This window comes from Dermacentor silvarum, chromosome 5 (genome assembly GCF_013339745.2).
Source record: "Dermacentor silvarum isolate Dsil-2018 chromosome 5, BIME_Dsil_1.4, whole genome shotgun sequence".
Classification (NCBI taxonomy): domain Eukaryota; kingdom Metazoa; phylum Arthropoda; class Arachnida; order Ixodida; family Ixodidae; genus Dermacentor; species Dermacentor silvarum.
Genome location: NC_051158.1, coordinates 8,414,585 through 8,426,645, shown reverse-complemented (window position 1 = coordinate 8,426,645; position 12,061 = coordinate 8,414,585). Strand labels below are relative to the sequence as shown.

Here is a 12,061-nt window from a genome sequence, read left to right as displayed (position 1 = left end):
TGCAGTGCTACATGTTATTAGCCCAGGAATGTCGTAGCGCACTCTCTCACTAGAGGGTGCTCCTGCGATACTAGTTTTTGTAGAGCACACGCCTCCATACCCTTGCGTGTAAAGGCCTTTTCAGGTGGTAGTGCTAGTTCCCTACTGATAAATTTTATCCTATGGTCGTTCTGTAACATATTTTTACAGTCACAGCACGCCTCACTGTCATGTTAATTATTTTAATGCCTATCTATTTTACGCACTTTTACACCGACTGATTTTTAGGCCCTTTTACAGCCACGTAACGTCTACCTATTGGAATCCATCTGTCCACTACATTGACATATCATTGTCACACATGACCACTTGCATGGCGCTCTTTGGCCATATCTGGCCCTTGCGCCACTAAACACAACAGCATCATCATCATGTAAGAATTTATCGTGACAACAAGCAAACAAGCCCATTCAATGTTCTCGCAGCTCCTGCGTGACCACTACTCCAAGGAAATCTTGGGAAAGGGCTACAATGTCTTCACATTATTCGCAGCAAGTGTTCCAAACAGCGAATGGGCTAACTTCTACATCAACAATTTCACGTAAGTTCCCCTAGAATTCAATATGTGCCGGCTGTGAAGTTATGTTGACAGCGGCTGTCCCCGCTGTCAACATAACTTCACAGCCGAAGAGCAAACGAAAAACTGCAAAGCGTTCATGCGTTTCGACGTTTTCTAGCTTTTCCTTTCACCTCACCTCGTGTAATCGCCGAACGTGCAAATTCTCTTGCACCGCATGTCCACACTTCGCTGTGCGCATGCGCGTCCCATCATACACGCCACCATGACCGTTCGCTCGTGCGAAGTAATGATGTAATTTAGGAAAACGTGCATATTCATAGCAATCTCCTGCGCGAATTATTCTTTTCTCAATCGGAGATAATGACACGGTGACATGCGTGTTTCTCTTGTGCGGCTGCACATGACGTCAGAATGAGGCTTCCTCGTTGCTTTTAAGGCCACCTTTAACAAACTTTCACTTAGGCTAAAGTGATTACAAGTTAGTAGTAGGCACCACTGAAGCAATCTTGGCAGAACCTCCGGGGCTGTTAATTGTGTTATGTCTATTCTAGCAGCCTTAAAAAATACCACCTGTAATTGTGTTATGTCTATTCTAGCAGCCTTAAAAAATACCACACAGGTTGACGATACGTGGCCTCCTGGTTGGCAGCTATGGCATATGTCCCAGCACGTTGCCTTAGAGATTTTAACAGCGGAGCTGTTTAAGCCGACCGTCAGTCCGTAAGGCGTGTACAAAAAAAAAAAAAAAATGTCGCAGTTTCACCTGAAAGGCGAAGCATCAATTGCGATAGCAAATTTGTAGAGAGCTATACAGAGTAATGATATTAGCTTTATCAGCTGTATAAACTTGGACATGCAGCAGCACCGGCAACGCGCAGAACTGTTGTCGACGCCGTCGGCGTTTTGCCCGCGTTCGCTCAAAATGCGTGCGGCGTTGGTGACTGTTGCCGGAGCCTCTGATATAAATAGGCACTTGGTGCCGCAGCTAAACGTCTCCTCCCTTCCCCCCCCCCCCCCCCCCCCCCCCGGCCTCTCGCGCGTCGGAAGAAAGCGCGTTTGCTCTACATATATGGTGATTGTAAAGGAGGAAAGAGACGCCTACTTCTGCAGCCCTTAAGGGAGCACGGCGCAGAACGCGCGTTTGTTCTCCGCCGTGCGTTCACTCCCCGTGAAAGCGCGCGCCCCTCGCACCCTTTCACTCGCACATACAGCGTTCGGCGGCGCGCGGCGACGATTTCATCTCCATTGACGTCATACGGAACCTCACGGCGACGGCGACGGCGACGCCGACGGCAGAAATCTGCTTTTGAGTGTCCATATAATTGCTATCGCAATAAAACTAGCTGAACGATAACATCACCGCGCGTTGCCTAGCAACCACCTTGCGGAGCGGCGTGTGCTTCGCCTCCTCTGCGTGTCGTGCACATGTTGCCTTGACATGGGACGTTAAGGAGAGGGAAGGAGAGCATGCGCGCGGCGCGCGCTTTGCTTGGGAGAGAGAACGAGAAAATGAGAGCGAGAGACAGAAAGAAATTGTAGCAGCACCAACGAGGCAACGCGCAGAGCTGCTGCCGACGTCGTCCGCGTTTCCCCGATTCCCCGCGTTCGCGCAGAACGCGCACAGTGTCCGTGACTGCAGCAGGCGCGTCTGGGGGTGACTCGGCAGGTTTCGACCAGCCACGCACCGGCAAGTGTGGAGGCGCAGCTTTGCCGTGACGTCACCGGGGAGATAAAGCTCGGAGCCGCCGCGACGGCGGGAGAACTCTCGCTGACTCTGTGGCTAGTGCATGTACCCTTGACATGGGACGACCAAAAAGAATCCGCACACCCAAAGAAGAAGCCGCTCATATTGAAGCGCGTCGCGCGGCCCATCGAGAATCTGCGCGTCGGCGGCGAGCCGATCCGGAAGACCATGCCTAACCATGCCTAGGAACACTTAGCATTTCCTAGCAAAACTTAGCCACGCCTAGTAAAAACTGCAAGAAGCTAGGTCGATCGCCAGCTCCGCTATCTGCTCCAGCCTTGCACCACTAGTGCAAGCTGCCCACATCTTCAGCCCGTCGCAGAGATCACCCCTTTCTTATTCATGCTTCACTGCTTCACTTTGTGTGAACGGTACACGCGGCGTTATTTTTTTTTTGGTATCGAACACATATAGCTTCGTGAACCCTTTGTGACGCATCCATTCCTATTTCATACGTAAAACTCTTCATGGAGGCTGCTCTGTATCTGGACGATTCGAAACTATAAGCTTTTTACGTGGCCGAAACTTTTGTTGCAGTTGGCTTTTAAGCATCCCGTTCAGATTAAGAAATCAGATATCATGTATGTCGCGACATCGCGACCATAGCCTGGAGGGGTTTTGATAAACCGGGGGGGGGGGGGGGGGTGTTCTGTAAGAGTCCACCTAGTGGACTATACACTTCGACATTGGCCCCCACTTCACGAGCGCGAAGGAGACTGGCTGGTACATTCGCGCTCGTGAAACGGGTGCCAATGGCGACAGCCGAAGTGGACAGTTCACTAGGTGGACTCTTACAGAATCCTCCCCCTGGTCTCTCTGCACCCGTGCGCAGGGATTTGTTTGCGCCGGACCTGTTCATCGGTCTGGGCCACTACCCGCGAGGAGACAACTCCTTGCCCAGTTGTCTAGTCGTGCCACCGACGATGCTGCACAGGCCTGCGGGTGCAGAAAACAGCTACCAACACGATCTGGTGAGAGTCCAGCACTTACACAAGAAACAAATCATGGAGGATCACTCCAAAAGACAGCATTGCACATTTTAAGAAAATGGGCGGTAACCAGGATAGTTATGTCGAGCGATAGCTTCCCGATAGACAGAAATCTATCGGGATATGCGGCTGATGTTACACACATGTAATCTGTAAAATTACATACTTTTTACTTTTGCATGAAAAAATTTCTTTCGACGGAGAAAAAGACTCCTTGACTCAAGAAATACCTTTTTCTGTTTGTGCTGAAAGACAGAGCTTATCTTGAATTTAACCGAAATGGGGCCCCACATGGTAAAGTTAAAATTTTGTCATCAATACCATGAGTGAAATGAGAGTTATTGGTCTCTTTACTATCCTCAATAACATTTGGTGAAGCTTCACCAGCCGCGGAAGTCTAGGCATATATATCTCAAAAGCACGAGTCAGTTGGTCTTAATTTATGAAAATGGTAACCTGCAGTGGATTCATGCCACTCAGTGCATGGTTTTATACATTTGTTGAGCTTCGTGCTGAGATGTGTCACGCACTGCCCGGTGTCTGGTCACGTCTCATGTGCCCTACGTAGAGTGCTTATCGGAACTTGTAAACTATTTTACAACCGTCAACCCAGCATCTGACTCTTTGGTGCACCCTATACTCTTAACTGATGCGTGTAGTAAGACTTACCCCAACAAGAGAATAAACTATGTGACACATTTGTTTCTCTGTGTGTGTGAGTTACATTACAGAACACGCCGAGAAACAGAAAATCTAGAAAACAACAGAAAATATGTGTTACTATAATTACCGCGGTTCTTGTTTTTATTTTTCAGACAAAAAAATTACACGGTAGGTCTGTTTGTTGGCATGTGGGTGCTAAGGCATGTGGCTGCTGTGATGTTGCGCCGCCTCCGAGGTCGGCCACCTTACAAACCACGCTCAAACCCTTGCCAGCGCAGATATCGTGCTCTTGTAGCAGGGTCATCTCATCAAGAAAGCGCCACTTATTACGCCGCCTTCGAGATCGGCGCAGTTTACTCGGCAAGACAGCAATCGTACTCAAAAAAGTGGGAGAAAAGCCAAAGAAAGCCTCACTTTGACAAGCCTCGTGCTCAAGCAATCGAATACAGCACCTACTTAGTTTCGTGGGCAGTTTGAGCTAGTCGGGGGACTAACTGATGGAAGGAAAAGTGTAAATTATTCTGTTGAGGGAATAACCAGTGAAAGAAACTGGCTGCCGAAAAGCTATTATGTGAAATCATTTAGGCCACTCTGAGGCTTTCCAGTCTTGTTTCTATAGGGTTTCGAGGCATTGAACTTTCATTGAAAGGAAACGCACGAAGTGTCTCAAGTATCCCGCCCTTACTCCGTTATTAATTTCAGGAAAACGTCGTGGAAACCCGCCATATATGATGAGCGACGCTTTATTATCGCATAAAGAGTGTGTGTGCGGACGGATAGGGAAGTGGGCAAGTCGGAAATTATTCTTTGTTAGAAGCGCGCGAACGGACGAGTTTGACTGCGGAAGAACACAGGATGAACACTGCTTGTCAACTGCAAATGTTATATGAGTACGAAAGTATAAGTACGAAAACAATGTACAAAAGGAAAGCAGAAACCGCCTGAAGCCGTATGAACGATAATGTAATGAGCCACCTGTGAAACATCTTCCTCCTTTGACAACATTATCAAAGCCTGGCTGAGGCATGCGGCCAGTGCGCAATTAGCGCAAGCGTTCAAGAGCTGAAACATTTCAACCTGTAAAATGCGAGAGAGCAACAAATCAACCAGGCTTCGATAATGCTGCCAAAATAAATGGCTTTCATTGATGGCTTCTGTTATTTTTGTTCTTAGTTTTCTTGTTGCTTAGTAAACCTTACTTTAAAGGAACCGTTCTACTTGAGAATAGTGCTGCTATGCACTCAGCGTGTCTAATTGGGTGTACGGTTTTCATAGAATAGTCCGCTTATTACAGAATGTCTTTACAGTGGAGTATCTGTTCCAAAAAGAGCAGGCAAAATAAATGGTGGTGCTTGCGAACAACGTCGCAATGCTGTAGCAGTTTTCATTGTAGGTTTGATGAAAAAAGCTACTTAATCATTGTTAATGACTGTGTTCTCCTCTGGTGCGCCCCCTTGTTTGTTTCGCACAGACAACGGCGTTCGAGAGTTTCCCCAGGCTGTCGGCGTCAACTTTGACGCTCAAGTATGCGTTGTCAGTGACCATGAAGGGTCGTTTGGCGGTTCCCAAGGTCCCGACTGAGCACGGTTTCTTCACGCCGTGCATGACCAACGACAGCATCGATTCGTTCGCCAGCTACGCCGAGGTGAGCCGGATCAAGCATAGTTATCATCGACACGGGCCTACCGACTGCAGCTTATATTTACCGCAATTTACGCGGTTCTAACGCGCACCTGATTTTCACGGCCCAGAAAAGTATATAAAGGGACGCCAAACAAACTGCTTTCAGCTACGTTAGTAAATTATACCCGTCCACAATAACAAAACGCCACTCCTACCGTGTGAAGACGCCTGGAAAAAACAAAGTTCTAAGGCTTTTACGTGACAAAATCAAATGTGTTTATGTGGAACGGCTTTGCTGGGGGCTCCGATTGAACTTTGACCCTCTGGGTTTCTTTAACGTGCACACGATGCATGGTACACGAGCGCTTTTGCATTCCGGCTACATCGGATTGTGATCCCCATGGCGGGGATCAAACCCACGAATTTAAACTCAGAAGCGCAGCTCCATAGCCTCTAGGCTTCCACGGCGGGTACGCTCGGACAGAAAGGCGAAAGGCTCGTAGCAAAGCCACCTTGAAATACCAGCACCAGCCCGCCGGGACGTAGGCCATTTTGACCGCGTCTTCTCGGGTTCGGTTAAATTCTCATCGGGAAAAAAAATGAACTGCATCGTATACAAAAGAACCAAATACTCAACTTAGGAAGTTTTCAAAAAGTTCGCAGAACCACAATGGCCAAAAATGCGAAAAAAAAAAAACATTGCAATCCATGACTTCACATTTACGTACTGATTGCGGCGCGAAGTTCAAATCGAAAATTGTACCGCTTTTTTCCTGCTAATGATATATTACCGCAACACCAACGAACGCAGAATCATTCACGAATGCTTTATGAATTTAAATTGGTTCAATGTTTCTCTTGAGTGTCTCTTCTATTTGCGCGTGTATAGCTCGGGCCGATGATTCGGTCTTACGAAGAAACGCGATACAACTGAGTATTTTGTGCATAACTGTATGTACATGTGTACACTTGTGTACATTTGTACATAAGTGTACACAAGTGGACAAAAGTGTACATAGTTGTAGACCGCAGTGGCTCGAAATTAAAAAAAGTATAATTGACACATTTATTTACAGTCTATAATAATTTCTGACTGAAAGCGATATGGAGCAATTTTGGAAAGGTGCGCGCAGGGTCTGGCCTATGCCCAAAACAGCCCAAACTCAGCCGATAAAAAAAAAACTTATACTACGGTTTTACGTGGCCTATAACACGATTAGATTACGAGGCACGCTGTAGTAGGAGACTCCGTAATAATTTTGACCGCATGCGATTACTTAATGTGCACCTTAAGTACGTACACAATCGCTTTTGCATTTTTGGCCCTATATAAATGCGCCCGCTTTGACTGGGGTCAAACTGGCGACCTCGAGCTCAACAGTGCAATGCCATAGCCACTGGGCTCGTAGCGAGGCGGGTACTGAGCCGATACAGCCTAAGCTCAGCCTAGAGGTCGGAAGAATTTCGTCGTCTCGACAATACAACAGCTTTGTGACAAATGCTGCCATAGTATTTTAAGGCGTTCTAGCTAGTTGGTCGTTTTTCTGTCTGTCTGTCTTTCTGTTTGATTGTTTGTTCTGGAAGTGAGACAGAAAAAAACGGGCAAGTTTGCACTCGGTCGTGCAAAGCTTAGGCACAGCGATACTGCCGATCCTCAAGTCTTACTGGCTGCTACTGCTAGGTATTAACTTGGTTGCTGCTAGGTTTTGACTTGGTTTAACTTAACTACGTATGTAGGAAAGTATTCTCAAGCGATCATTTTCGGAGGTACCTTCCCTTTCTCGACATTTCGTGTGATTGGCGCTGGACGCGTCGGCGCCTACTAGCGACAATGTTCCTAGCATGCCACAAATGCAGGCAGGCTAACCAAGGTTGGCACAGTGCGAAGAACGCTGTTGCTTGCCAACTCTGAAAGCGTTGGAGGCTAGCCGCTCGATATCAATCGGCCAGCTTCGCTGTGTCTTGAGCTTTGCGCGACCTAGTGCAAGCTTTCGCCCTTTTTATTGCGATAGCAATTATATGGACACTTCCACCGTATTTCTGCCGTCGGCGTCGCTGTCGCCGTCGGCGTCGCTGTCGCCGTCGTCGTCGCCGTCGCCGTGAGGTTCCGTATAGATAAAATCTGTGCCGCGCGCCGTATGCCCGAGCGGAAGCGTGCGGGGACGCACGCTGTCACGGAGAGCGAACGCACTCAATCTTCCACGCGCAAGCAAGGAAGCGGGAAGCGAGCGCCGGAGGGCGCATTTCTACTCTGCCAACAACCGCGCTCGTCGCTCGCTCGCACAGTCTCTTATCTCTCCCACGCGCAAGCAAGTAAGCGGGAAGCCAGCGCCGGAGGGAGCGGGGGGGGGGGGGGCGCACTTCTACTCTGCCAACAACCGCGCTCGTCGCTCGTCCGCACCGTCTCTTATCTCCACACGGCTCTGACCTTTATGCGCCGTGCATTCGCCGCTCAGTTTCCGTTGAAGCGATAGACCGCACGTATCTTCGCCGCTGCGGCGTATCCGCTTGCTGCCAGAGTTTTGACGGTCGCTGTCTGCAGTCATTCAGTGTGATCTATTCATGTTTGTTTGTGCGCGCTCACACCACGCTTGTTCATTCAGTTAGTAATAGTCGGGCCACATTTTCCAACGCACGCTGCACATGCAATGCTGCCCGGATCGGCAGTGCAGCGCTACAGGTGTGTCCCTTCGCACGCGCGCTGCCCACGGGAAGCCCTTCTCATCAGCACCACCGTTTCACACGCGCCTTCTCGTGGTCATCGAGTCTCTCTTCATGTCGGTCTACTTACGCCGCAGCACACCTGCTTACTTAATCAGGTCATGTTTACTACAATTCATATTGCTACCAAAGCCGCTCACCTTACTTCGTATGACATTGCTTTGTTGCTATCGCATTCATTGCTTCGCCCTTAGGGCGAAACTGTGACGTTCTCCTGGCTCAGCGCGCCGTGGAGAAAGAGAGGCGGGGGTGGGAAGGGAGGGAGCTGGCGAGGAGGAGACCGCGTGCACATGTGCCGCGCCACCCTCCTACGCCTTCCTGGTTGCCATGGCTACGGCGCGGTAATTCCTTGGTATGAACCACAAATTACGGCTGGCTTAAACAGCTTCGCTGTTAAAAGGACAAGTAATACTCTAAAGCTGTCCGAATAGGTGGTTAGGTATAAAAAGCTTTACAAAAATAATTTTCAGGTGTCATGGCCTCCATGGTGCTTTTGTGTGTATGTTCCTAACCTAAGCTATTGCGTTTCAGCGATGTCCTTTCTTCTTTTCACTCCTCACGTGGCAGGTGTGCAAGAATCCTAACTTCAGGTCGACACCGGTTTACGAACCCCTGGTGGACGCGGTGCAAATTCGGCATGTCACCGAGCCCACAATGTTCTCTTACGACGACCGAGTAGGACTTTGCAAGAAGGTGCGACCCACCGGAAATAGACGCAAATACACGCAAAATTGCCGCGCGACTGACCGCTCCAGGCGCTTTGCGTGTATTCGCGGGCTTGTTTCACGCTCAGGAAAACACATTTATTATGTTATTAACATAAACAAACACTTGTATTATGTTTTATTAGCAACAGAAGGCTGTATCAGAAGTTTTTCATGATGCTCTACATTTTTTCTCATTGACGCTTTTCATCTAATTATAATATTCGAGAAGTTTATTGAATTAATACCTATTAGAATTTAGAATTAAGACCTCGCTCTTACGTATTTAGGTGGAATGCAAGAAATAATCTGAGTATCTCCAAGCGACGACAAACAACATTACCTTGGTTCAGTCCAGCTACGTGCCATTTGCATACTTTTCAATCTTCATGCATGATAGTTGAGATACCTTGTATATATATTTTTTTCTTCTACAGGCGATCTCAGCACCGCTTCTGTCAGATCGCAGCTTCTGCGGAAGGATAGTTCCTGATAAATTGCAATTCGCCTTTCACTGTCCTGTGATCTCTGTTTTAAAACGTAGCATGATAGTTACAGCCTCAATAAGGAAGGCTTCTTATTTATTTCACACATCTTGCTGCCACATATGTAAAATGCGTGTCTTTGCAGAAGTCTATGTAGGAAGTTGACATGTTTTTTTATATAAAGCACTTTTCTGCTTTAATTTCCTGGAGCAAGTCGCTACGAAACTGTGCATTTTCGCGTAGCGGAGGTTACTGCCGTCATCTATCAATGCTGTCGCGCTGGCTGCAGGCGGAATGTTACCGAGCCGACAGCAATTCAGATTTACAACAGAATTCTTTGTCGCTTTTTTTTCGGTCGTGGGTGACCACCATATAAACGAATACTTTTTTTTGTTCTTCGCATTCTTCTGCAGCTGTGCACCGTCCAGGCACTGGATCCCACCGTGAAATTCGGCATCGCTGTTTTCGATCTCGATTACGCGGACTTTTCAAACACCTGCGGATCGAAGGATGGGCCGTTCTCAAGGCTTCACCTGATCCGCAGCGTGCTCAACTTTTTCCGGACGAGATACGCGACAGAAGCAGACACCGCAGATTGCGTGAATCTGGCCACGTGACGGACTTATGCTTCGGAGGCACGGAAGTTGCGTACTTCGGGCGCCCTCCAGCCCATCCGGCCGCTCTTCCACACTTGGCTATTGAAAATAATAATAATAATAATAATAATAAGCGATAAACGCTTGTTGCGCTAGGTGTGTGCCTGTGTCGTTCTTTACTTGCGCTGGTAAGTGACGCTTAGTTTAAAGTTTTAGCTTCTCCAAAAACTATTAGCGTTTACGAAATAGTTGGTTGCTGGAGTCATGGATGGCAGTAGTAACACTGCTACCAACATCTTGTGACGGTTTGTCCTGTCCGAGAGCGGTAAAAATGTTGTCATTACGTAGTCTTGTCGAACGAAGTAAGAATACTATCCTAGCGATCATTTCATTGTCGACTATTTGAACTATAGCAGCCAAGTGTAATGTGATTGATTACTGTGCGTATGCCACGACTATGTACGCCAAAAGCCTGAAAAGCGTGGCCATTTAGCAAATGTATTGTTTAGCTGAGGGCGACCTTTTAACGTGCGCACAACGCGCTGGAGAGCATGGACTGAGCACTGATACGTTAGTAGGCATATCTACAACGGTCTAAGTTTTTGACTTGTGCATTCGTGCAATTGTAATTTCTAAAACAAGTTTTAAGTTACTGTGCTAACTTTCACAAGAAGGGGTGAAACTGCCTGAATAAGCTGCGGTAGAGTAGAATTGGCACTACTGTAGGGGCTCATTTTCCACAGTGTCTAGTAGAATTGCTATAGTGCTACTTCAACAGTGTCCTAACCGGTACTGCTTAGTACGTGCCACATTTGCACGCAATTCGCACAAGTCGGATATCGCACAAGAGGAACTACCAATTATTAACGGCAGCCGCACATATGCCCCCCATCTTGCACAGGCGGCTTAAACATGGCGGACGGCGTCGAAACAGAGACCGCTCTGCCAACTCCTGGCCACGCCTGCTCGCCAAGCTCGGCACTACCCTAGAGTCAGTGTAAACATTTTCCAGAGTACCGCAAAGGTACGCGGCATATTGGTAACATTGGGCGGCGGCGGCGGCGGCCACATCTCGTCCAGACCACCGACGCATTGCTATTGTGCGTTGGGTACGAGGCATGACAGAAAAATAAAATCTGAAAGGTTCCACTTTTTATCAACGTAACGGATATGGTGTCGAATGACGACACCAGCGCTCAAAGGCGGACAAATAACACGGGATGTGTTCTTTGAGAAATGTACAGCGTTCATATATTTTTTTGTTGCAGGAGCTGAAGAAATTTCATTTCATTTCAGTGGAATGTTGCGTTCCCTGTTGCAATGCTCTGATAAAAAAATATACTTGTCCCAAATAAAATGACTCTTACCACAGCTGGAGAGACTGCAGAGACGCGGGCTAAGCGCTTCATATTTGTAGGCCAAGCTCATCAAAGCAGTCTTCAGCTTATTTTTAATGCGAAAGCCTTAAATCTACGTTTCAGAGTCGCTGTGAGGTACCGAAAAAGTGAGCAAGCTCGCCTCGCGCCTCGCACCACTGCTAGCGTGTTCATCGTCTTTTTCCACAGCTGGCTCCGACGCCGCTCATCATAAAATAAAGGGGAAGCGGAATGCAGCAATAATACATCATAAACGACCTTGTGGTTATAGTAAATATGAGGCGGTGCATGGAATCTGTAAAGGAGTAATGGGGCCAGCGCTAAAGTTTGCAGATGCAATTGTGTGCTAGCGTTCCCATACTGCCCCTCGCGCTCAACGCTGGAGGGAAAGGGCAACGGCGGTGCTGGGGAGGAGGAGGGAAATGCCAGCAGTGGCGCCCGTAGAACGTTCTGGAAACGGCGGCAGCACGTTCGCAGCGCACTCGGGCACCTTGTATACGTCACCGCGTGGGATCAGAGCGTCATTCCACATCGCTATGGGTCCAACTAGGCTTTCGCCTTCACATTCTTGGAAAGTTCTAAGAATCCACCGTAATTTTAA

General features: G+C 48.1%; 1 protein-coding gene across 1 annotated transcript; it reads left to right on the top strand.

Annotated features, from left to right (window-relative positions):
- Positions 1–327: 327 nt before the first annotated feature.
- On the top strand, positions 328–10,105 carry LOC125945410 (uncharacterized). The gene is made up of 5 exons (XM_049667160.1): positions 328–580; positions 3,136–3,274; positions 5,427–5,600; positions 8,867–8,992; positions 9,902–10,105. The coding sequence occupies exons 1-5, from the start codon at positions 453–455 to the stop codon at positions 10,103–10,105; spliced, it is 771 nt and encodes a 256-aa protein (XP_049523117.1). The 5' UTR covers positions 328–452.
- Positions 10,106–12,061: the final 1,956 nt, after the last annotated feature.